General features: G+C 42.6%; 6 protein-coding genes across 10 annotated transcripts in view; 3 read left to right on the top strand and 3 right to left on the bottom strand.

Annotated features, from left to right (window-relative positions):
- igsf9ba (immunoglobulin superfamily, member 9Ba) overlaps nt 1–9110 on the bottom strand; it is a 40459-nt gene extending 31349 nt beyond the window's left edge. The window contains exon 1 of the mRNA XM_049726691.1: nt 8995–9110. The gene's annotated coding sequence lies outside the window, so the exon portion shown is untranslated. The remainder of the gene's footprint in view (nt 1–8994) is intronic.
- Nucleotides 1642–10358, top strand: jam3a (junctional adhesion molecule 3a). Of its 2 annotated transcripts, none has more exons than XM_049726700.2 (9): nt 1642–1841; nt 6966–7037; nt 7135–7248; nt 7378–7530; nt 8069–8271; nt 8430–8529; nt 9006–9135; nt 9210–9261; nt 9334–10358. In XM_049726700.2, exons 1-9 carry the CDS (start codon nt 1649–1651, stop codon nt 9367–9369), a joined length of 1053 nt encoding a protein of 350 aa, XP_049582657.1. In that variant the 5' UTR covers nt 1642–1648; the 3' UTR covers nt 9370–10358. The 2 variants fall into 2 exon arrangements, with proteins under 2 accessions (XP_049582657.1, XP_049582658.1); XM_049726701.2 differs by lacking the exon at nt 1642–1841 and adding an exon at nt 1858–2008.
- A 256-nt stretch (nt 10359–10614) lies between these two features.
- Nucleotides 10615–13910, top strand: LOC125972739 (vacuolar protein sorting-associated protein 26B-like). Its single transcript, XM_049726702.2, has 6 exons — nt 10615–11266; nt 11648–11804; nt 11924–12088; nt 12184–12359; nt 12426–12568; nt 12644–13910. Exons 1-6 carry the CDS (start codon nt 11044–11046, stop codon nt 12815–12817), a joined length of 1038 nt encoding a protein of 345 aa, XP_049582659.1. The 5' UTR covers nt 10615–11043; the 3' UTR covers nt 12818–13910.
- thyn1 (thymocyte nuclear protein 1) lies at nt 13293–14937 on the bottom strand. Its single transcript, XM_049726703.2, has 8 exons — nt 14840–14937; nt 14454–14505; nt 14221–14381; nt 14088–14156; nt 13923–14015; nt 13759–13854; nt 13478–13628; nt 13293–13409 (listed from the first exon to the last, which is right to left on the bottom strand). The coding sequence occupies exons 2-8, from the start codon at nt 14494–14496 to the stop codon at nt 13363–13365; spliced, it is 660 nt and encodes a 219-aa protein (XP_049582660.1). The 5' UTR covers nt 14497–14505; nt 14840–14937; the 3' UTR covers nt 13293–13362.
- Nucleotides 14938–14993: 56 nt separating this feature from the next.
- acad8 (acyl-CoA dehydrogenase family, member 8) lies at nt 14994–18114 on the top strand. The gene is made up of 11 exons (XM_049726697.1): nt 14994–15154; nt 15464–15564; nt 15641–15810; nt 15964–16073; nt 16149–16225; nt 16301–16438; nt 16517–16652; nt 17146–17243; nt 17321–17473; nt 17555–17657; nt 17725–18114. Exons 1-11 carry the CDS (start codon nt 15040–15042, stop codon nt 17778–17780), a joined length of 1257 nt encoding a protein of 418 aa, XP_049582654.1. The 5' UTR covers nt 14994–15039; the 3' UTR covers nt 17781–18114.
- The window catches only part of esamb (endothelial cell adhesion molecule b), a 27580-nt gene continuing 20877 nt past the window's right edge, over nt 17864–24566 (bottom strand). For 3 of the 4 annotated variants that reach the window (XM_049726695.2, XM_049726696.2, XM_049726693.2), the window contains 7 exons: nt 24086–24231; nt 22934–23135; nt 22625–22780; nt 20717–20761; nt 19570–19692; nt 19348–19477; nt 17864–19181 (listed from right to left, as the gene is read on the bottom strand). In XM_049726695.2, the coding sequence (XP_049582652.1) occupies nt 18704–19181; nt 19348–19477; nt 19570–19692; nt 20717–20761; nt 22625–22780; nt 22934–23135; nt 24086–24231 (1280 nt within the window). In that variant the 3' untranslated portion in view covers nt 17864–18703. The remainder of the gene's footprint in view (nt 19182–19347; nt 19478–19569; nt 19693–20716; nt 20762–22624; nt 22781–22933; nt 23136–24085; nt 24232–24566) is intronic. The other variant, XM_049726694.2, reaches the window with a different exon arrangement.

Here is a 24566-nt window from a genome sequence, read left to right as displayed (position 1 = left end):
TATCCAAAGAGCAACACAAACTATTTTTCCTGACCCGAAGGCTAGAGAGAGGGAAGTCTGAGCTTCCCGACTGAAGCCGACTCCGGTTAAGCGGTAGAAAATGGATGGATGGAGACAAAGCGGGCAGAACAGTAAAGCCCGGGTTTGTACCGCCTCCTACTGGTCATTGACAAGTAAAAAACTCATTTAGATAACCACGATTTATTGAATAAAAATTCAGTTTTTCAAGTCGATTATTCAAAGCTAGAGATTCAAGCTTGAGTTTCTGGTTTCACGTATTTCAACTTGTAGAAGTTTTTAAAGTGACTATTCATATTTTTGTTGTTTTTTAGGGGAAAAATATGGCAGCCTTTTGTCAAAGTTGCTAAAGTGAGAATATTTGGACTATCCTCTACTGTCTTCGGCAGGTGTTTGTTGCCTGCGAGACAGTGCACAGGGTTTAACGTGTACAATGGTCGCTATGGCAACCACATCCACTAGTTCCCCCTCCCTCTCCATCCTCGCCGTACCTTCTGCGAGGTGGCGAGCATGTGTGCAGCTGCAAATGACAAATAAGACGCTGCAAATGATGGCGTGTCAGAGCTCAATCCAGACTGTTACTTGACCATAATCAGATTCAAAGAGAATAAAAGTTAGTTTGGAGTCTACGTGAGTAGTTTAGGTTTGACTGCCGAGTCCTTGACTAGGTTTAGTTCTCATATTTAAGATTCTAGTGTGATTAATAATAGATAACGTGACTTTTGAAAGAAAATGTTGAGCTCTTATGGAGCCAGTACCAGGAGACGGCAAATAATATTGCATTTGTGCATTGTTTAATATTGTTCAGCCAAGGCAGGCAGCATATGCCGCAGCAATAGTAAAGTCTTAGTTTATACCGCCACCTACTGGTCAATGTCAAGTATAAACTCATTTGAGTAAGCACGATGGAGCCCGCAATTCGTGTAAAAAAATCAGATGCAATAATTTTGATGCAATAATTGAATGCATCTTACACATATGTGGAATATAATTAAAAATCCACACATGCAGATTTAGGGAAAATAATGTATTTCATCGTTTTAGGTGCAAGCTCACTTGCATTTTTGACTTATTGATTGGTAAATTGTCTTTCCGTGGTTATAAATGCTGTGGTCTTCAAGCACATAGTCAAAAGTGATGAACATGCATTTCCTGTCCATCTTCCGCCCCTATGCCCTTGTGCGCAATTTGACTTTGACTTCGCCCTCACCTTGATCTTACAGGCACGTTTATTTCCTTTTATTGATTGCTGCTTTCTGTGTAAATGGTAAATGTCACAACGGTTTGGTTTTGTTACATTAATTTTGACACGTCACAGTCAGACTTATTCCACACTCCATCATTTTATAAAACATTATTTTTAAGCGTGAAGTGGGGATTCAATCAAATCTTAAATCGTCCCTTTTAATTTTACTTGCTATAAAGTCCTTTGAAGGTCTCATTCATTGCTTGTGTGTTATTTTTTTTTTTTGAATAATCCACAAAAGTGTAGGCCGCTTTTTATGATGCTTATGTGAGAATATTACTACAATGACATTTTACTTCGAAATTTAAAAAAACAGACTGACTTCAGCAGGTGTTTGGAGCCTGCAAGACAACACACAGGGCTTTTCGATTTCAAAGTGTAGCTATGGAAACTGGTCGATGGCAACATCCACCAGTCCTGTCTGTCGCTCTCCCTTTCTCTCTTTCAGTGTGCCCCCCATCCTCCTCGTACCTTCTGCGAGGTGGCGAGCGTGTGCGCTGCCGCGAACGACAAATGAGACGCTGCAAGATGGCGATTGTGCGACTGATAGCGTGTTGTGTGCTGTGCACCAACCTCGGTAAGACCGTGATCTCTCCACCGCGCATATGCTCGTAGTCTAATAGTATTGGCGTTGTGAATATTACACGTGACGTTGTCAGATGTCGGTCGCGGGAGCGGAAAGCAGCAGGACAACATCTGCTTTATGTGCGGCATCACTTTGTCTTGTCGTGTGTGCCCTCATGTGTAAGTAGAGCGTCCATTCTGTTTCACTTCACTACTATTGTAAATAATGGCTGCGAACGTGTGAGCGAGGGGGCTTGCTTGAGACGAGCTGCTTTTTGTAAAACGGAATGTGCACAACAGCGAGAAGAAGCACCTGAAGAATCTAATGTGCCGATGCAAGAAAATCTATACGGGAATATAATATCTATGCAGTATTATATGTTGTTGCGTCGGTCGGTTGAAACGAAAGGTTTGCTGCTGGTTTTATTTCATTTAATTGATTTTAATTGGACTTGTACGCGGAAATGTTACACTACAAGAGCAAGCAAATTAATTAAATAACGCAGTCATACACATTCACGTTTAGCAATTATATCCATAAAAGTATGACGTGATTAATTAAAGTCGAAATCTAATCACAAAATGTATTCACAGATAGTCTTTAACGTGTTGTAACTTTCAACCAAAGTATCTTAAAGCGGTAATATTCGTCATATCGTATGTTATTCTTCATTTTATGTTTAAAAAACTGCATGAATATCGCTCAGAACTACAATAATAATTAATAGATCATCCAATAATTATGTCTCGCGATCAAGTGCGTGAAATACTATGACCCCCCCCCCCAAAAAAAAATAAATAATAATAATTTCAACTGGCCGGTTGGACTATTTCATGGAGGCATTTACACATTTCAAAATTAAGGTGTATTGTTGCCATGGTTTTTTTCTCGTATGCGCTAATGTAGCGTTGCGGCCATCAGCTGACTAATGATGCATAGACGGCAGGTGGTGACGTCTCATCAACCCCGCCACGAACAACCAGTCGGGCTGATGGATGCGGCCGGTGTTGGGATGATGTGTCGTGTTTGCGTGTGTGTGCGGTCACCTTGCTGAGTGCATGCCGGCGGGTGTGTTGGCTGGCGTCTATAAACGCTAGATTGCATCCGTAAGGCTTGAACTCCTGACCTAAGTGTGAATCAAGGCGCTGACAGGTAGAGTTGCATTTAGGAGACTACTTGCGACGCTGCCGATGACTCCCCTCTCGGACCCATCAAGTAGTTTTAGCCGATGAATTTTTGCGGCTAACTCGTTCGGTCGGGGCAATGTGTGCGCTACATTTTTGAAACGCGTGACGTTTGGAGAATTTTTTGTAAGAATGTTGCTTTTTTTAAAAATATTTTCGAAAAAGGGGACCAGTTACAAATGGGCGTTTGCGCCGTTGTGGGAGTGGACACTGTCGACTTGCTTCCCTGCTATCAGAAGCAGATTATTTAAAAAATCACCGCGTTTACTCAAATTGTAAGTATAACGTTAGTTTACTTTTTTACGTTTTTTTTTGTAACACTGCTGACAAGAACATTGTGCATGATTCCTTTCTTTCTTCTTCTACTGCATCGATTCAAGCGTTTTTGGAAATTATGGTTCTCGGGCGGCAGAAATATCGATACAAGTTATCCCTGTGGGAACAATAAAGGTTTCTTAATTGTGAAGTCATTCCCCATTGAGGATAAAACAAAAATTATTTACTCCCTAAGAGTGACTTCATTGTTTGAACAGTGAGTATTGCATCGTGGAATAGAAGTGGTTGGGTAACATTTCCTTTCTCATCCCCCTCAAGAACTTCTGACAACGTCCTCATGGTCTAAACTGCGCCGGTTGTTTTGACAAAGTGGATCCCAACGGTCCGCTCGCTAGCAGCGTGTTTGGCGAGGCTGCGCTGGAATGTCTGGGAAAGGCGCTTTTTATAGCCGCGTTCATATTTTGGCGCGTAAGAGGATTGCGGGACGTGACTATTGGAGTGCACGTTCCTCCACGTCGTAGAAAACGTTTGGATTAAGACGTGCTAGATTATTGTTGCCATTTGCTCATATTGTCTTAGTGCTGACCCGCATTGTGTCACACAGACACCATTGTGGCTTGCATGCTTTTATTCTCCTGTCAGTATTTAATCTCGCATTGTCTTGTAGTTTCCCACGGCCTACATTTTGCTTTGGGTGGCAAGCTCAATAAAATAGTGAAAATATTTGACAGTCACTAGATTGGGGGCAGGCCTTTGACTATATCTTGTCAACCACACTTATGACTCAGGCAAGATTTTTTATTTTATTTTTATTGAAGATGTGTCCATTTTTACATCCTGTCCACTAAAATAGGGCACGAGGATTCAAATGTTTTGATATTACGATTCTTATGTTAATATTTGACATTAACACCATTTTTTCATATTATTATAATTTTTTTCTCTTGTAACATTGACCCTATTCTCATAGTATCATGACTTTAATTTTGGAAAAATTAATTTGCGAAAAAACACTTTATTCTTGTAAAATTACGACATAACTTAATTCTTGTAATAACAGAATTTCATTATTAATTAATAATAAAAATTATTTAATCCTCACAATATTATATAAATAATTAAATTCTGATTTCATAACAACATAATATATATATAATTTCTTTTTAATTTTTAAAAAATATTTTAACGCTTGTTGTTGCATTCCGACTGGGTTGCGGAGGATAAAAACAATGTTCTCGTCATTTATTAATAATTAAATTTGACTCTTTTGCAGGCTCTCAACAAAAGTGACCTGTTAGCCTCTCTGGCGACATCAAGCACGTTTTGTTGACGTCATTGAATGAACGTGGTCCATATGTTTAGAATAACACAATTGCGTCGTTGTGAACAATGTCATGCTTTTTGTTTCTCAACCTTGTGAAAGCGCCTCACTGGGGGGGTTACGAGGGGGGGACGGACAACAACCTCTCATGTCTTTATCGCCGCTTGACCGCTAAACCATAATGCTACACCTCTGGCCTATCGAAGCTGTTAAGGGATAATCCACAAGTTGCGAGGAGGGGGGATTGTTTGTTGGACGAGCTCGCCTTGTGTCTCTCGGGATGTCCAGTCACAGCTGGAGTAAAAATAGCCCGCCTCCCCCCCCCCCAAATCGTGTTCCGGGTGGGAAAAGTCAGAGGGAAGACAGAAGCCGAGACCTGGACGTCACGTCTCATTTGCGCACGGCGGCACGTTGATCCGACTTGATGTTGGGGCAGGAGCTGTGTTTTATGTGTGTGTGTATGTTAGCGGCCTCCTGCTCAGAGGCGAGGGAAGTGATGTCGTGTGGGTAGCAGGCTGCTTTGAATAAAGACCTCTAAATTAGTCAGAAAGCTGCAGGGGAACAAGGAAAGGAGATGTGCCATGCTTTTATTTGTCTTCATTTGAGCCTCCATTTTGCTGCCTTTTATCCAGTCCCCAGTGGGAGTGCGCATCCCTTTATGACCCAGCAGGGGGGTTGTCGAGTCCCATGTGTAAACTGCTATTAACTTACATGAGAATCAACACAAACACGACACAGATTTAAGCAGATGGTGAAAACGTTCGCCACGGCTAATTTTGAAGGGCTCTCAATTGTGGGTCACTGTGGTTCCAATTCCCGCTCATCCAAAAGCATATATATAGTTTTACGAAAAAAGTGACTTTCGACATGATAAAAAGAATTGTGCAAATGGATTCTCATATTTTATATATACTCTTACATGTTTCATGAGAAAACCTTTGCCACCAAAATGTTGCAATTTTACAAAAGCGAAGTACGAGGATAAAGAAGCATGATTTAATTTTTAAAAATGACAAATTTCGCAAAAAAATCTTATCGTGACATAAGTTATGATTTTACAATTTTATTTCTAACAACGATAGAAACTGAGAAGTAATTTTGAAATTTAATTTTAATTGTAACAATAATAATAATCTATTCTAAATATTCTCACAAAAATGACCATGTTGGCTATATATAGCATCATTTGTGGATTCACCTTTTCCTCCTACTGCTCCAATTTTGACGCGAAAGCATTTAAAACAAAATTGGCATTTACTTAAATAACACCGATTGCTTTGAGGAGTCCACTCAAGCAAAAGCGTGCTCGAACCTTAAGAGTTACTGTATGCCTCTGTGTGCCTCAGGCCAAACAAGAATGATGATTAAATATGCAGCACATTTAAGCACGGTTAAGTAATTTGCACGTCTGCTTTTTTGCGGCGCCCGCAATTTTTGTTTATGGCTCACGATCTGCATACATTTTAAACATGAAGGTCTTTACCTGCACGGAAAGCTTTAAGTTAAAAAAAAAAAAAGTATCATCTATTATTTAGTAAGTGATGCTTCGGTTTGTCTAGTCAACGCTACGGCACGTAATGGTTATGCTCTGGTCTGAATGTTCTCATTTCATGTTCTGACATCTTCTAGCTTTCTTCCCATTAACTATTGACCGCACCTTTCTGCGCCTCGTGAAGAAGACTAGAGCCAAGTCAGACCTCAAGGTCGCGTAAAACATTGCGGCCGCATCGATCGGCCATCTTTGTTGTCCTAGGCATGGTATGTTTATGAAATTGCATCCCGCGTCGTACTAAGAGGCAATTCCTAAAGCTTCGCTTCCTCTCCCGAAGGCTAAATAAGGTGACCGCGTTTTGATGGAGCGCCACCATTGTGCCCGCGAGTGCCTCCGTTGTCCATCCCTAATAAATTGACAAATGAATGTACCCGTAAAGCTCAAAGTCAGCACTCCTAACCTCCGCCTGCGTTCTGGAGAAAAGCCAAAACAATAAAAGTCCGTCAGCGCCGGAATATTTACGGCCCGGTCCCGTATCGTTATGTTTTTTTATGAGCGGCAAGCGAACTTTAGGAGCTTCCTCTCTCGTGACCCGGCGCCGCTTGCATTATAATCCAATTAAGCGCCATAAAGGGACGCGGCGGATGCGATGCTATGCATCTTTCGGTTTTGGGTTAATCTTTTCGGATAGAAATAGGAGGCATTTAATGCTTCTCTTTGCGGAGAGCTCGTGTGTGTGTGTCGTGATAATCCGTTGTTTATAAAAAGCGAGTTGCCCAGCTGTTAATGTGTGCTAATGAAAACTCCATCAGGGTGACTCAGCATTAAGTGTTTTTTTTTTTGCTTCTTCCATCTTTCCACAGGCCACATCCCATCATCGCTCGCGGTAATCCTCCGAACCACCGACAAGATCGTGTGGGCAAATGAGTTTGAGCGTAAGTTGCCGCAACCTATTTTCGTAAAAGTAGCTTTTCTTTCTCGCTCTTAATTTGCATGGCGCTTTTTTCCAACCCGCCGTTTTGCTTTCCGCAGCCGTCGAGCTGACCTGCTTAATAGAGTCCATCTCCACCAACAACCCGAGGATTGAGTGGAAGAAGATTAGGAACGGCATCCCGAGCTATGTTTACTTCCAGAGGAAGATAGCGGGTAAATGAACAGCGCGCTAGGAGAACTCCACTTGGAATTCCGTTGGCGACCTGACCCGAGTCGTGCTGTGCCTTTCAATCAGCCATTGTAAAGTGTTTTTTTTTTTCTTCTTTTCTTTCCTCTCAAAAGGCGACTTGGAGAACAGGGCGCAGCTCAGAGAGCCGGCCAACATTCTGATCTTTAACGCCACCCGCGCGGATACGGCCGAGTACCGCTGCGAGGTGGCCGCCATCGACGACCAGAGAGACTTTGACGAGATTCTCATTAGTCTTGCCGTAAGAGGTGTGAAATGAAACAAGCGAATAATTTTTTTTTTGTTAGCTGACTTAACACTTCGCAACTTCTCCAGACCTCACCAAGTCAACAGGCATGATTTAAGCTTCATTGAAAAAATGTGAACTGCTAGAAAGAGTTACTCTTAAATTACTCAAAGACAACTCCAGACTTATGACAAAATGTCTCTAATGACAAAGGGCTTTGTTTCCGGGGCTTTCAGCCCAAGTGGTTACACTCAGCCCAAAAGCAGTCTTGGGATGTTCTCTGTACAGCGATTTACGACATCTACTCGATTTATCTTCCTCTGTTTTTTTGCTGTGTTAACTTTCTTTTGGGAAGTACAGTAAATTAAAAAAAAAAAAAACGTAGGGCTACATCTGCTTGCGCAATCCTAAACACAGCCAACTTTTTGCCATTGTTTCAGTTCAGGTCGCTCACTTGCTTTCTGCCACCTGAAATTTCCCGTCGCCGATTTTTGATAAACATTGTAAAAAGATTTTCAGCTGTCCGTCTTGGGGACAAATTAATTGCATATTTTTCGCAGTGAAGCCCGTGGTGCCCCGATGCAGCGTCCCCGAGGCGGTCACGGTGGGCACGTCGACCGAGCTCCGCTGTCTGGAGAACGAAGGTTTCCCGGCACCCGTCTACCGCTGGTTCCAAAACAACGAGGAGCTTCCCCAAGACCCCAAGAACACCCCAAAGTTTATCAACGCCACGTACACCATCAATACCGACACCGGAAGCCTGGTATGATAACCCCCCCGACCCTTAGCTTGCACGTTTTTTGTCTATTCAGCATATCAACAAAATCTGCCTGTATTGGTTTATCTTCGGATGTAAACAGCGCATGCGAGGAATTTTTATGCTGCCGAGTGTCACTCGACCGACTTGACATTTCCCCTTAGAAATTCCGCAGGGTGAGGAAGGAAGACGCGGGGGAGTACTACTGCCAGGCCAAGAATGACGCAGGCCACGCCCAGTGTCCCTCCCAGTGGATGGACGTCTGTGAGTGACGTGTGATTTGACACTTTTGACAACGATGAGGAAAACGTTGAGAACGTGGATAGCATAAAATGCGAAAGGGATTGATCGGAATTAGAAACAACGGATGAAAATACATTTCTATTTGTCTCACACAAAAGATTTGCCCGGCTATATTCACCGGACACTTCATTAGGTACACCTGCAAGGTCTATTTTGAATTTTATGACGTATTCTCAGAGCCATACAAAATGTATGATGACATATTACCTAAAGGAACACATTTATATGAGTTATTACGTAGTGCTTAACATATTTATTAAACCAGGACTGTCATGTGAGGCTTACGTCACAGTTGGCCTAAAATTTAGGCCCTAAATTAACAGCAGTGGTAAATTACTTTATAATATGTCTTTGGGAGTTTGAAACAATCCTACCAAATTAATTGATTGTATATTGGGATGTGTAATAAGATAAAAATGTCTGTACCTTTTCCACAGATGATGTCGACGTCCTCGATATCGCCCTCAAGTCTGTCGGCGGCGTGGTAGCGGTCATTTTTGTGATCGGCTGCATCTGGCATTGCCTTTCACGCGCCTTCTCCTCTAAAAAAGGCCAAAATGAAAACGAGTGAGTGTCTCACAGCAATGTATTTACACCAGCGTCGACAAGACATGCATTTTAAGTGTCATCGTTTACGACAGATTCAGTTGGCCGGCGCAGAATGAGGGTGTCGACTATGGCGATGCGGATGAGGTACAAAATTTTGCTGGTGGGATTTTAGATCAAATGTATTTTTCAATACAAAAATTGTTTTTTCACCACCAGGGACATTTCCGCCACAAGTCATCTTTCATCATCTGAGCCTACGAAGAAGTTACATCAACGGCACTGGTGGTTAAGTTTGAGCTGTAACATGGCACACTCTGTTCTCGGATGCACATCAAAATCAAACCAAGTTGCCAAAGTAATGTTCAATATGGTTTTGTGGCACTAGTTCATGTTTTTTATAGCGTTGACAGATTTTATATTATGGAACTCTCCGGTAATCCTTCCATTGTCCACCTCGCACTTGTAGAGTTTATTTTTTTATTTCCTGAATATTTCTACTAGACAGTAAAGTCATTCATTCACTTCCAAGCTGTGACATTTAGCCGAATGATAAAAGTGTTGGCGAGGGATGTGTTGGAGTGACATTCCATCACAAGTTTTGGAACAAATTCGCTTTTCTAATGTTTTTTTATAGACTGATTTTTTTTTTTCTTTGCGGAAGTCCTGTGTCATGTGAAAAACTTTTTTTTTCTTCTTCCAAGTGGCCAAGAGTTGAAAGGTATTTGTGTAGTTGTACAGGCAATAAATAAGCAGATTAAAAATGGAGGATATCAAATAACGTGAGGCACAATTTATCTGCCCTGAGCATACAGTAGTTACGACTGACAACATTATATGTCCAAGTTATCCAGTGGAATTGAACACTATATATATATCCCACTTTGCTGCAAATTCAGTATTTACTATTAAAAAGTGGCAACGTTTGACATTTAGAGTGCTGTTTGTGTATAAGTGACCTTCTGTGTGTTACTACTTTTTGGGTTGTAGATATTGGACATATTGTCCAGTTTTGCATCAACATTCTACATAAATGCGCAAATGTTTTCCCCCGGTACCTTATTGTAAATAAGGCAATAAACTGTTCAAAATGGTGATTTAACAGTACAGTCATTACTGTCCAGTGCTGTTTCAAACTTTTTTTTTTTTTAATGTTCATGATTTGTGTAAAAACTCAGGAACTGTTGTAAAATGCCCACTGTTCATGGTTGATTTTGTTATGAATAAAATACATTTGAACTGTTCATTTTCGTAGTGTGTGTCCGAGTTTAATGTGATTGAAAATATTTTTTTTCTTTATAGTTTAGAAGTTTTCTTAACTATTATGCGTCATTTATTCCTCTTAGCTTACTTTTAAATTTTAATAATAATTTAATTGTTTATGATGTGCAGGATACAAGAAGTAAACGAGTTAAATGTTTAAACATCTCGCTCTTATTGTGTATCTATACTTCCGGTCAGTGGGTAACGGCTTATATGCTTTTACTTTGTAGCCGCGTTTACCCGGAAGTAGTAGAGTCGACCCAGATGTCTTACATCCTGCGTATTTGACAACACTCGCTACATTCTCTTATCGGATCAAAACAACCATGTAATGTAGCGATATTCACGCCGCGAACGTGTTAGGCACAAATCGAGTGTACATTTTCGGGAAAAATTGCAGGTGAAAAAGATTAAATACGTCGTTTTTCTTTTTTTTCCCCCCTAATCGATGGACATTTTGATTTCTGTTGAGCCGCACGTATCGTTATCGTGTTCCGCCCCGTCGTTCCCGCAATTGGGCATGATGGACACTTGACGTGTTTGCAATACAAATACGTCCACTAATTACAAAAAAAAAAAAAAACGTGCCGCGGCCTGCGGACGGAGGGAAATTTAACCTTCGGGCCTTGTGCTATAGCTGTATACAATTTTAAAAAGGTGACAACAATGAGCTTCTTCAGTTTCGGACAAACTGCGGAGATCGACGTGGTGCTTAACGACGCCGAGACGAGGAAGAAGGCAGAGCACAAAACAGAAGATGGCAAGAAGGACAAATATTTTCTCTTCTACGACGGAGAGACCGTCAGCGGCAGAGTCAACGTCACGCTCAAGAGCCCCGGAAAGAGGCTGGAGCACCAGGGCATCAAGATTGAATTTGTCGGACAGATTGGTAAGGAACTAATCTACTTTATCTATCTCATGCAGAAGATGAGGAGGTCTTCAGAGGAACTGTAGCACGCCTCGAAGCTGCGGTGCCCTACATTTCTAACCCAGTTTAGTCAGAACATAAATAGGGGGAAAAGTAAGAAAAAAAACTCGTGTAGCACACCTCTAATCTCCTGAACCCTTATTTTCTGCCAAACAATAAAAACCTGTGAAAAATTGATACCCCAAAAAGTGGTTGTAATTGCATAGATGCCACAAGATGGCAGCAAAGCGCTTAGAACAGAGATGATCATAAAGCATCAACACAATGCATGTACACAATCGTGAACTTGTGTTACTCGTGTTTTAAGAGGAAAGCAAAAATGCTCTTACTTTGTGTTTTCAGAGCTGTATTACGACAGAGGGAATCACCACGAATTCGTTTCCCTGGTGAAAGACTTGGCGAGGCCCGGTGAGATGACCCAGTCGCAGACATTCGATTTTGAGTTCACTCACGTGGAAAAGCCTTACGAGTCCTACACGGGCCAAAATGTCAAACTCAGGTAAACCTTCACAAACTGTAGCGACCTCTCAAATGTTTATGTAGACAGCTCACAGCAGGAATAGGCACTTCATTTTAGGGAGGGGCATATAAGTTGCCAATTTACTGTAACCTCCACAGGTACTTCCTGCGTGCGACTGTGATCCGAAGACTTAACGACATCAGCAAAGAGTTGGACATCGTGGTGCACACACTCAGCACGTATCCCGAACTCAACTCCTCCATTAAAATGGAAGTCGGCATCGAGGACTGTCTCCACATTGAGTTTGAATATAATAAATCCAAGTAAGACAAGAAATATTTCCTAATTAGCATCACGATTCTTGAATTGGATCACCTTAGCCAACATGGTCGCATACTACATCTTCTCCCTCTAACAGATACCACCTGAAAGACGTCATTGTGGGGAAAATCTACTTTTTGCTGGTGAGGATTAAGATAAAGCACATGGAGATCGACATTATTAAGCGGGAGACGACCGGCACGGGCCCCAGCGTGTATCATGAAAACGACACCATCGCCAAGTATGAGATAATGGATGGAGCACCAGTCAGGGGTAAAACAAATGAAATTTCATTCACTATTATTATTATTGGATAATCACATTGTGTTATGTTTTTAGGCGAGTCAATCCCCATCCGGCTTTTCTTGGCGGGCTACGACATGACTCCCACGATGCGAGACATTAATAAGAAGTTCTCAGTACGCTACTACCTAAACCTGGTGCTGATTGACGAGGAAGAGAGACGTTACTTTAAACAGCAGGTAGCCATTTTGTCTTCAAGTGGCACGGTACCCCGCTATCTGATATGTAGCGCTATTTTCCCCTCGCATTCCCAGGAGATCACGCTGTGGCGGAAAGGCGACGTGGTGAGGAAAAGCATGTCCCACCAGGCCGCCATCGCCTCCCAGCGCTACGAGGGCTCGGCCGCCTCGGAGAGCGCCTTGGAGCAGTGCGCCAAGGAGGAGGGCGGGTACGAGCCTCGCCTTCGAGCGGACCGGGGGTCCCCGTGAGGCAACTTCCTGTCTGAGGGATGACGACGAAGGGAGACTAGACTGGACTCATCCGTCCTAGCTTTGTTGTTTGTTTTGCTGGGAATCAAACTAAATCACCTCACGCGTTATAATTCCTCAGATTTTCACGCTAACGCCATTCCGTGTGTACTCTTTAACGCTTTAATTGATTTAGTTTATTTTGAACGAACAACAATCCGGTGGGAGCTCTGAAATGTGAACGCACTCGAGTGTCGTCCAACGGGTGCGAATGTGTAAATAAGAGCGGTTCGAGGCGGCATTCTAGCGGCTGCGACATCCAAGTGTTAGTTTGGTTCGACACCTGCGTGTGTCCTCCTGCCACCAAACATGATTTTAAGTCTTTGAAAGTAGAGCTATTTAGATCTTTTTGCAAAGCGCTTATGACTGGATTCATTGTCCCCAAATGGTCAAATAAATTGATGCCAAATGGGGAAAAAAAAAAAAATGTCACACGTATTTTTCCATTGAAGTTTTATCTGTCACCCCAAACATTTTACAATGAGTTATTTCAGAAAATCAAAGACTTACAGCGGTTCTTGGTCCTCCAAGCTCAAAACAAAGTCAAATTGCTCTGCAGGGATGATAATAAAACGTTGGCACCTACGCTGATGCCAAACTTTAAATGATCTCATCACTTACCAGAGGTGAGAGGCTGCACGGACAGCCTGGCCCTGGTGAAGAGCATGACGTCTTTCAGAGGGCCACCTTTGGTCTTATGTCGCTGGTGGTACTCTTTGAGCTCGGCTAAAGGAAGAAAACGCTTCAACATTCTTTGGTACTGGACGTCCACCTAGGAGTCAAAAACACCAGCAGCGTCATCATCAATCCTTCTTGTCATGTCATCATGTAAGAAGTTTAGACTTATTACAAGTGTTAAAAAAAGTTTTTTTTAATTCAATTGTTTAGATTATTTTTCTTACCATGCTCCACTTTGGGTTGTCTGGCTTGCTGCTAGCATCATAATGAACATCTTTCTTATCAAACTGAGTGTGGTCAACATATGCTTCCTTCACTATCTGTACAAAAAGAGGAAATTACGTTCAATAAAAATTACATTTGGTAAGTAGAACAATATACATCTTACTTTCATGATTCCTGCTATGCCAGGTTCCTTACAGTTGCTGTGGTAGAAGAAAACCAACTGGTCCTTTTTCATTTGCCGCATGAAATTACGTGCCTGACCAAGACAGAGCTGAACTTCAAACTGCGAGTTAATCTTTTGAGAAACTGTTTAATTTTGCGGCTCTACCTGATAGTTGCGGACACCGTCCCAGCAGCTGGTCTGATCGGGTAAGGCCTTCAGATCCTCAATTCCAAACTGTGGATTGAATAATGATGAGATGTTTGCAAGCACACTCAAGTAGTCACATCACGTATGGTACCTTGACGTCAATGCCTTTCTCAAAGCGGCTTTCTGGCTCAGACTTCATGAGCCAGCGACAATACTGGTCGGCGCTCGGCCCCTCGGAAGCCTCGGCAGAAGACGAAGCTTTTCTCTTGAGGCTCGGCTTTGGAGAAGAACCAACCTCTTTAGCGTCCTCGTCTGTGTTACACAGATTGTGCTTTTAAACAAACTGGACAAAATGGATGTACTTAACAAATTGCTTCAACCAACCAGAATTCGTTGTTAGTTTTCTCAATTTCTTCTTTGGAGGCATTGCTTCTCTCTGTAGGTAACAAAGTGTATACAAATATCACGTTTTAATTGGAATTGAATTTCATTGATATACAGTTAATATTTAGTACAGGAATAGAAACTAATGCAGGGCAAATATAATCTTTAAGAGAATGACTAGTTTGGTTAAAAAAACAAAAAAAAGGTTTGGTGTTTAATTAGCCAAACATGTCCATCCATTTATTTTCTAAAGATAGCAAAAACATGTTTTGCTAGGATTAGTTTGGCGGAAACGATTATTAAGAGATCCACGCACATTTTAAGTCATTATATTAAGGCTTAGTAGGTTTAAAATGTCGTTGTGAGAGTTAATTTTAAAGTCATACCTTTAAACTCACAACTGTGTCACATCTTCAAGCGGCCATTTAAACCCGCGCAAATCTGGAATGCGTGACGTCACAGAAAGCGACGCTTGGCTTCCTCACCCGCGCATTCATTGGCCTTCGTTCCAGTACTACATATCCCAGAAGCACTAGCGAGTGGCGTGACATAACGCCGATTGGTAGAAAAAATAAAACAACAAAACATGGCGGTCGGGTCGCTGGTAAGAGTCGCCCGACTGACAGCGACTATTTGCAGGAGTCGCCGTTTATTCGCCTGTCGAAGTCCACAGAGACGAGGGATAGCTTCATGCATCGATCGTAAGTTCATGTAAAACAGTGCGCATAAGTTTATCGTCATCAATATATTCATTTGCGTAATGTCTCGTTATAGACAATCGCCTGTCTACATAACGATCTAGACGCTTTTCAAATGTTATTTTACCACCAATTAATGCAGTTTGGCCATTTTTAAGTGTACATTTAGCTTAAATGTCATTGACAAGAGGCGCTCCTTGCCTCATTGGTCAAAGATAGCCGCACCCCCTTCAATAGTACCGCCCACTATTTTCCCCCCGTTATGTATTGCAATTAAATTGTACTATGTATTTTTTTTAATTAATATTCCAGCATCTCACGGCCTCACAGATGAACAGAAGGAGTTCCAGAAAGTGGCCTTTGACTTTGCGGCCAATGAAATGGCTCCGCACATGGCAGAGTGGGACCAGAAGGTTGGTTTAACACTCACAAATGAACACCTCCTGAAATAAAAAGTTGTTACTGTAGTTCTTCTGCTTTTACCATAAGGAAGTGTTCCCGGTGGAAACCATGCGCAAGGCGGCTCAACTGGGCTTCGGCGGAATCTACGTCCAACCGGACGTCGGGGGTTCAGGTCTGTCTCGCTTGGACACATCGGTCATTTTCGAAGCCCTGTCTACCGGATGCGTCAGCACCACCGCCTACATCAGTATCCATAAGTATGTGTCCTTCAATGTGTATAACTGAGAGCTGCTTTTGATATTTTGGGTTCTCAATACGATGCAATTGATAAATAACTAGAATATTTTGCAGATTTTATATTGAACGTCATTAAAATGTGCACGCGTCCCTAATTTGTAGTTTGTATGCAGTATGTGCGCCTGGATGATTGACAGCTTTGGCAGCGAGGAGCAGAGGCAAACGTTCTGTCCTCAATTGTGTTCCATGGAGAAATTTGCCTCTTATTGCCTTACTGAACCCGGTCAGTTACCTCCGATACTACGAATCGATACACTTGTCGGATTCCATTACTTGAATGTGTCCTCTGTGATTTCAGGCAGCGGCAGTGATGCCGCGTCGCTCCTGACGAGTGCGCAGCGCCAAGGTGACCATTACATCTTGAATGGTTCGAAGGTAAAACCTTTCATGAAATTCGGACACCATGATCTGCCAACATTAATGTGGGGCGTACCTCTTGTGTGATTCCAGGCGTTCATCAGCGGCGGTGGCGATTCGGACATTTACGTGGTCATGTGTCGCACAGGAGCCAAAGGTCCGAAAGGTATCTCTTGTCTTATCGTGGAAAAGGGAGCACCGGGCCTCAGTTTTGGCAAAAAGGAACAAAAGGTAATGGCGGTTGTTGTTTTTGTAGAGCTACGGGAGACCACTAGATGTCAGTCACAGTTTAGTTTGCGCCTTCTTCAGGTTGGGTGGAACTCACAGCCCACCAGGGCAGTCATATTTGAGGACTGTGCTGTACCTGCAAGCAACCTGCTGGGGGTCGAAGGTCAAGGGTTCACCATTGCCATGAAAGGACTGAATGGAGGCAGGATTAATATTGGTGAGGTGGCATATAATTGTTTTTCAATTGAGTCGCACAGGATATAGGTCATATTAAGCGGGGATTTTTTTTTTATATTCTGTATAAAGCCTGACATTTAAAGAGCGGTGTGTATTTTTTTTTCCATATCTATTTGTACATGCGCTCTATGCGCACAGTGCTACATTCTAGTGAATTTTTTAAAACTACAAACTGATCATTTTATCGCTGATATTTCTAAGGAGTCAAAAATACAATAATTAGTTCATGAAGCAAATTTGAACTCTTAATTTGGCAAAAAAAAAAATCAATTTTCCTTTATTATTATTCTTACATATAACATACATTGCCCCCTGGTGGAGTGGAGTGATATAATAGAACAACTTTGCTCTTAAAGTGTTCTTTTCTTTCTTTTTTTAAAATCTGTATTCAATTGTTTTGACCACAACATGTAGGTGAGCTAAATGTTAGCATTTTGGCTTTTAGTGTGAACATTAACCATACCTTCAAACAGCTTCATGTTCTCTGGGCGCGGCCCACGCCTCCGTCCTGCTGGCTCGGGACCACCTGTTGGTTCGTAAGCAGTTTGGGGAGACACTCTCCAACAACCAGGTCAGTCGCATCGGCTTATTAATGGCTCAATATGTATGTTAATTGTGATATTTACACTGCGTATATTGTATTTGCAGTTCCTTCAGTTCAAGCTGGCAGAAATGGCCACCGATTTGGTGGCGTCTCGCCTTTTGGTACGTCAGGCCGCAGTGGCGCTTCAGGAGGAGCGAGCGGATGCCGTTCAGCTTTGCTCCATGGCCAAGCTCTTTGCCACGGACCACTGCTTCGACGTGTGTATCCCCACCATTGGCAAATTTCTCTACTTATGGTCGACGCAGTTATCATTAGATCATTCTTCTGTACCTGCTCAGATCTGCAACCAGGCTCTCCAGATGCACGGCGGCTACGGCTACTTGAAGGACTACGCCGTGCAGCAGTTTGTGCGCGACATCCGTGTGCATCAGATCTTGGAAGGTCAGCTACTACGTCAGCGTTGTTGTTCTCGACACGCTCTAACTCTCGATTGCTCATTCCTCCACAGGAACCAACGAGGTAATGAGGATGATCATCTCACGCAGTCTTCTGACGGAGTCCTGATAAGACTTCTTTGAAGACCGCCATTTTGTGTTACTGTGTGACAGCACTTTGGAAGAGGCCTAGGAACTTTTGAGGGTGGGGTCGGACTGGACTCGTTTGATCTAGAAAAAAGCAGACGCGTTATTTTGTGCTGATTGAAAATTAATGCTGTCACTTTGCGAGGATTTCTGTTACAATAGCATGTTAGCATACCGGGACTTGTTTATATGTTTATATCACATCACAGTCACCTCATTTGTGTCCTCAAGTGACCTTGGTTAATACGGTATGTATACATTATGTACAATAAATGATTCTGACACTCCAAATAAAATCTCAGCATTTGACAAGAAAATTCCTCATATTAAATGAATGTCATCTTTTTTTTTTTTTTTTTAATTGGAAAACAACTGGCAACCATCCGAACTGTATTTCAAATGCTACATGTAGCTGCTCAACATTTGCAAATAACACCATATGTATACAGAATTTTTCAGTCGCCTATATTCCACTACACAACCAGCGCAAAGCGGGGCTCATTATGGGATGTCGCCAGGCCCTCATACATTAGCTGTCAGTAATCACCAAAAACAATCCAACACCATCAACTATATTCACTATTTTTCTTTTTGCTTACATTCCGTCTATCACAGGCAACACATCCATTATGCTCCACAACCATTAAATTCTCTATAAAAACCTGAATTGTAATTTTTTTTCCTTTGCTCTTAATTGAAGCTTCTTTTTTACAAAGCCTGAGAAACCTCAACGAGAATGTGCCTGAAAACTACACAACCTAAGCTGTTTGCTCTCCGGAAAATTAAAAAAATGTGCCGAGTCAGTAGTATGAATGAATAGAATGTCCTTGTAGAAGGTCACAGAGAAGTCCAATCACAAGGCAGAAAACGTTAGAGCCCGCCCCCTCCTTGCTGTCCAATCAGAGGCTACACAAGGGACCCCGCTTGGCTCTGCGCAGGCACCATGACGGCCACCGTGCCCGCCCGGGTCAGCGTGGATGACGAGCTGGCTCGCGGGGACGCCGTGAAGGCGGGCGGCGTCTGAGGCTGAGCCCCCTCCGTCCTGGCGGGGGGCATGCGGACCAACTGGGGCGGGCCCCCGTTAGCGGCGGGGGGCCGCTTATGTTTCCGCGACGGGGTCCCGCCCGCATTGTAACCCGGCAGGCCACGCAGGGTGTTGGCCTCGCCCGGGCGGAGCTGGTAGGCATTGATGACGGAGCCCGTGTCGGTGGTGGACGAGGGCGAGTAGGGGTAGTTGAAGGCCGGTTGGCGGTGGTGGTGATGGTGGTGGTCGCCGGGCCGAGGGCTGGTGGCGATGGACGACAGCGTGCCGTTTTTGGAGACAATGTCCGAGCCTGTGTTGCTCTTTGCCCATGAAACTCGCTTCGGAGCCTGAGCGTCCTCTCTGTATACGAACAACACAAAAACGTTTCAATTAGCCAGCCCTCCATTGGCAAAACAGATCATGTGGCGGCCATTTTGAATCCATGCAATAAATAACTTCAATACACAATTTCCTTTTAGGAGGGGCGTCTAATATTATGATTCGCACTATTTTCGAGACTTCTCACTTGATCTCGTTGGCTGTCTCCTCTTCAGTGTCCCGCTTCCTCCTCAGGACGAATATGAGGAAGAGCACCATGGCGACCAGTCCCACCATGGAGCCCAGCGTGGCTGCCGCTATCATCCCCGCGTTGGAAGCTCCACAACAACAACACATAATGTGTTAATCGGACCTGCTTAAATCCTCGAGTGGCGTGTGTGTGTGTGTGTGTGTGTGTGTGTATACACACAGGTGATAACCTCCAGGTTAATGGAGCAGCTGTCTGTGCCGGCTGTGTTGCTGGCTCGGCAGATGTACTTCCCCGACATGCTTTTGGTCAGGTTGCTCAGCCGCAGGGTTCCTTGTCTCTCGTCTGAAAGCAACGCACACATGAGCGTAGACACACACAAATACACACAAACACTATCTCTTGCTCACACCAACACAATTAGTGAAAACAGTTTGACTTCACACTACTGCTTCTACTTTAAAGGGGCTCTTAACTGTGTGTATTGGATTTTTTTTTTTTTTTGTGTATAGGAAGTTGCAAGATTTTAATTTTAAATGTAATTATGTCGCTTCCAGAAAGTATTGGTCCCCAGTCTGTCATGACACAAGCATTGTGTCCATATGACACTCGTGTTGACTCATTAGTTACTATTTCCTGCCATTAATCCGCCATTTAATCCACTTCTGATGCGTTTCCAACCGTCACTTTGGCAGCGAGCGTATACACATCGCTGTCCGTCGCACGAGCGCAGATTTCCGTCTCATATTTTTGCACACAAAGGTCGCGACACTGCAGCTAGCGCGTGTGTCCGTCGCTGTGCTTTCACAGTATTACCAGTCTATAAAATCTGTTGCAGCAGCTGCCTTTAAAACGCCGCCATTAAAAAAAAAAAAAAAAGGTTAAGAAGGACAAATCCATCTGCGAATCAATCTTCAGACAACACATTGAGACATGTTGTCATCTTGTGTTGATTTTTGAAAACATGCTTCTTGGAATTGTAATGAATAATGACCCCTGGTTGATACCAGAGATGCCACAACAGGGGCAGGCAACCGGGAAGAGGTGACCCAATTGGGTCCATGACACTAATGATATTTCTAATTTTGGTTAAATAAATTAAAAGTGCAGTGATGATGAGAAACTACAACCAATCACAGCCAATCACAAATCCAGCCTGGGAGCTAGTAGAACATCAAACTGTCTAATGTAGAGTTCTAACACAAACATTTTATATGTAATACAGAGCAACATACTAACACAAAACAGATTTAAAGGAGAAAATCGACCCAATTTTTTTACATAATATTGTCATCTGACTGATTTTTCTCCTTTAAAACTAAACAAAAAAAGATTTAGGATGGAGGGATGAATGAGGTGAAACCCTTACCCATAAAGCCCAGGACCAGTATGGGCTGAGGGCATGGCCTCCATTCTTTTTTTTTTTGTATGTGTGTTAGATGTTATCAGAGAAAGAGAAAGAAGATAAACATGAACAAGAATGGCAATGCGTGATGCAAACGAGGCGGAGGGGATGAGGAGGGGAAGAGATGCTCTCAGGCCCAAATCCAACTTAGGGCTCTTAGAGGGACTGATCAAGTAATGACATGGGGCATGTTAGATTAGGCAAAAAAAACAGGAAAAGAGGGAAGAGGAAAATGAGAGAACGATGGATGAAAGAAAAGTTCCAGTATCAAAGGAGAGCCAGCGTACATTAAAGTGCCGCTAGTGTTGTGTTTTTCAAAGATTGCGAGCAAAATAAACAACAATGTCAATCAAAGGGAGTAGCATTCATTTGCTAAATCTAAAGACTTAAGCGTCATAAAGAGATAAACGATGCACATCAATGGATGCTAAGTTGTTCTGAAGCAGATGGCCGCAAATGGCCATGCAGATTTGAAAGTGTTTGTTTGTTTTTGTCCGTATCTCCGCTTTCGGCATTAGTACAACAAACGACAACAAAGGCTAAATAAAGTAAAACAATAAAAGACGTACTGATCAAAGAAAAACATTTTGTGTATCGCAATACAAGAACTTTGTTAACCGCACCCTTGCTAACACAAAACAAATTATTATTTTACTTTTTAATCCCATTTTAAGTTCTATGACTAGCTACTAGCTTCATACTAGCATGCTAGTTCCCTAGCTAGCGCTAAACTAGTTTGTCTCTTAGGTCCGGCATTCAAGTTTGAAAAGTCTCTTTTGTTTGTTGCTAGCGCCGTAGTAGCCGGCCAAATATTTCCGTTAACCAGCTAAATATTGCCATAACTACTTTTTTTTTTTCTGGTTTTGTCTGCGACGCGATGATGATGCTGACGTGAGGCCGCTGAGTCAACAATGTTATGTTGGGGTCAGCAGCGAGGTGCGTGACATTTGGGCTAGCACGGCAACAGCATCGCGTTTGCTTTTGCTTTGACACATGGCATGGTTACGATAAAAACAGACAAAAATATTGACACAATAATTTTGCATCAGAGTAAAAAAAAATAATACAATTTTCATGCAGTTGTAAAACAAATAAAATACAGCAACCTCTTATTTTAGGGTGGATATTTTTAGTGGCATATTTTTGTCGGAGCAAGTTTTAGTAAATGCATACGAGCCAAATATGTAAATAAAAAGAAAGCCGGTGATGTGAGCCAGCAAACAAGCCTCAAGCTCTCTAATTATCATGTCCATTTGTTTAATCCTCTCAGAGTGTGTGCAGCTTTTTGTACATACTCAGTGTTATGTAAGCTTAAATTCAAATTTAATGTCAACCCAGCTTTTCTTTTGCGTCATTTTGAAGTGTACATACAGTAACGTTTTTATTTCGGCCTCTTTGCCATCTGCATCATCTCACCGACTGTCGTGATTTTCACCCAAAAATCGCCGACCAATCGTTGGGCGGCGTTTTCGAAGCCCCGTGAGTAGTTTGTCTACAGACCGTGTAGCGAGGCGGAAATGATGAATCGTGGTCACGTTGGGGGAAAGTGACCTTTTCCGGTGTGAATGCACCCTTGGGTTGTCACTCACAAAGTTCCAACTCAAGTTGCATGATATGGACAAAAGTATTGAGACACCAAATAAAACATTTAATCACGTTACCATTTATTTATTTTTTTTTTAAAGTTTTTTTTTGGGGTAGCCTTTCTGGTTTTCCAGAGCCAGTTAATTGTGAACTCAATGAACTCACACCGAAAATGAGTCTTTGGAAGCTGGGTGACCCAATTCTTTTGTCCGCACAGCGACATTTATTTATTTATTTATTTATTTATTTATTTATTTATTTATTTATTTATGCTTGATGATTACTCACTCTGCATTGGCGAAAAGAAGACCTCCTGCATGGGGGCAGTCTTGGTCCACTTGTACTGAGGGACAGGCTTTCCATGAGTGGACTTGCAGCTCAGCGTCACGTTGCCGTTGACGACGGGCTCGCCAGTCATGGTGCAAACCGGAGGGGACGGCGGGACTGGGAAGACGAAACGTAGCAGGATTAGGAACGATTGTCGTCATATTTTTTGCTGGGAAAAGGTAGAAGTTTATTTGAGGGAGTAGCAGGGTCCTGGCATTTCTGATCACACCTGACCTTTATGCAGCGATGCCAGGGGGGGGTCGGCGTTACCTTTGACATTAAGACGCATCTGTCCAGAAAGGCCGGTGCCTCCGGGTATGATGACGTCGCACACGTAGGACCCCGTGTCCGTCTCCTGCGTGTTGTTGATGAAGATGGAGAGGTTGGCGGAGGGCATGGCGGCGCTGAAGCCCGCCCGAGTGCTGAAGTCATTCTGTCCGTGGCCCACCTCCCCCGAGCTGAAGTTGATCACCTGGTAATGAATCAAATGAATTCTGCATATCATACATTATAATTGCATTGGTTGGCGGGCATCTTTGCCGGTAGAGATTAAGCATATAAACAGAAATGGACGTCCATCATAAAGATAATCCCGATGTGTGCAGATGGCAAACGGCGACTTTTCCGATTTTCTCTGCGAGATAAGCCGCCAGGCATCAGACACTGAAACTGTTTAGATTATATTAATCATGCCGAGACTCACGCACGTTGTACGTGCTAATATTTACAGACGAAATATGTCATTCGGTTCACTTGCTCACGGAATGAATTAGACGCGGCATGTGTTGCAAAATTGTTCATCTCAGCGGAGCATCTTTATGACCCCACACCCTCAGATGACCTTTCAGGACATCACGTGTAAGACCCCCTCCCACAAGAATGTGAATAAAAAGATCCTTGCTGATAAATTATTTTCCAAATAGTGAACTTGAGTGGTGCTGGTGGAGTTTTATTACAGTTGCCGAGAACTGAAAATGCAATTCCTAATAATCTCTCAAATCCTTTCAGAGCTCAGTGAGGCACTAATGTTCAAAAGGGACAAAGACTGACGAGAGAGTATTGTTATTATTGTCCGCCTACAACCTTTTTTTTTTTTTTTTTAATTGCTGAACCATTAGTGTTCAGTTTGAAGCGCTGTAAATAAATGCTAATTAGCTTTAGCATTGGCTGTGTTAAATAGACGTCATTCTTACACACATTTAAAGCCCACAGCTACTTCCCGTATCATATCCTTCCGTCATGTATTCTCCTTCGACAGCGCCACAATGACCTCCATTCACCGTGTTGTCTTTAATCCCACTAAAGATGATCACCGTTGTCAATTCCCGTGGAGGTCATCGCATGGTCAACTCCAGATCAGTACTTTCTGCATTTTTTAGTGATACATTATTCACTGTGGGTGTTTTTAAGCCTTTATCTCACCTGCTTGGAGTGGTTTCCAATGAAGTGCCAAATGATGGTGTTTTTGGAAATATCCGAGATGGGGCTGTACCAAGCTTGCAGCACCACCATCTGGCCCTTGACCACCTCCATCTCCTGCTGCGGGATTTCCACCTTTTGGCTGTCACCTGGAAATGTAGCATAAATTTGTGTTGCCTATTAATAATCAATATGGCTTGCTCGGACGTTTAATTGACCACGATGGGTAAGACTCAATATAATATAAGACGTTTTTGTCTCTTATTCACGTGGCTGTCAACGAGGTTTTATCGAGTCCCAATACTGTGCCTCCCCCTGATAGGAGAAAAGCTTGGGACTTTTTTAATTTCGCTTTCCTTATATATAATACTGTTTTATATATTTAAAAAAAAATAAAATAAAAATAGAAAATATATATATATATATATATATATAATGTATGTAAATGATGTAATTGATATTCTTTTTTTTTTAAATTAACCAG

The sequence above is a fragment of the Syngnathus scovelli genome, chromosome 7, assembly GCF_024217435.2.
Source record: "Syngnathus scovelli strain Florida chromosome 7, RoL_Ssco_1.2, whole genome shotgun sequence".
Taxonomy (NCBI): Eukaryota; Metazoa; Chordata; class Actinopteri; order Syngnathiformes; family Syngnathidae; genus Syngnathus; species Syngnathus scovelli.
Note: the sequence above shows the minus strand (reverse complement) of the source record. Positions and strands in the feature narration are given on the sequence as shown.

Bases quoted from the DNA above. Each gene is read 5' to 3' on its own strand.
- jam3a (XM_049726700.2), top strand. From the start codon at position 1,649: ATGGAAACTGGTCGATGGCAACATCCACCAGTCCTGTCTGTCGCTCTC. The intron at 7,249-7,377 runs GTAAATGAACAG...TCCTCTCAAAAG, and splicing joins CTTCCAGAGGAAGATAGCGG to GCGACTTGGAGAACAGGGCG. The intron at 7,531-8,068 runs GTGTGAAATGAA...TATTTTTCGCAG, and splicing joins CATTAGTCTTGCCGTAAGAG to TGAAGCCCGTGGTGCCCCGA.
- LOC125972739 (XM_049726702.2), top strand. From the start codon at position 11,044: ATGAGCTTCTTCAGTTTCGGACAAACTGCGGAGATCGACGTGGTGCTT. The intron at 12,360-12,425 runs GTAAAACAAATG...TTATGTTTTTAG, and splicing joins GGATGGAGCACCAGTCAGGG to GCGAGTCAATCCCCATCCGG. The intron at 12,569-12,643 runs GTAGCCATTTTG...TCGCATTCCCAG, and splicing joins GACGTTACTTTAAACAGCAG to GAGATCACGCTGTGGCGGAA.
- thyn1 (XM_049726703.2), bottom strand. From the start codon at position 14,496: ATGCCTCCAAAGAAGAAATTGAGAAAACTAACAACGAATTCTG. The intron at 14,157-14,220 runs GTACCATACGTG...TTCAATCCACAG, and splicing joins AGAAAGGCATTGACGTCAAG to TTTGGAATTGAGGATCTGAA. The intron at 13,410-13,477 runs GTAAGTGATGAG...TCATCCCTGCAG, and splicing joins CGTGCAGCCTCTCACCTCTG to AGCAATTTGACTTTGTTTTG.
- acad8 (XM_049726697.1), top strand. From the start codon at position 15,040: ATGGCGGTCGGGTCGCTGGTAAGAGTCGCCCGACTGACAGCGACTATT. The intron at 15,565-15,640 runs GTTGGTTTAACA...TTTTACCATAAG, and splicing joins TGGCAGAGTGGGACCAGAAG to GAAGTGTTCCCGGTGGAAAC. The intron at 16,074-16,148 runs GTCAGTTACCTC...CTGTGATTTCAG, and splicing joins TTATTGCCTTACTGAACCCG to GCAGCGGCAGTGATGCCGCG.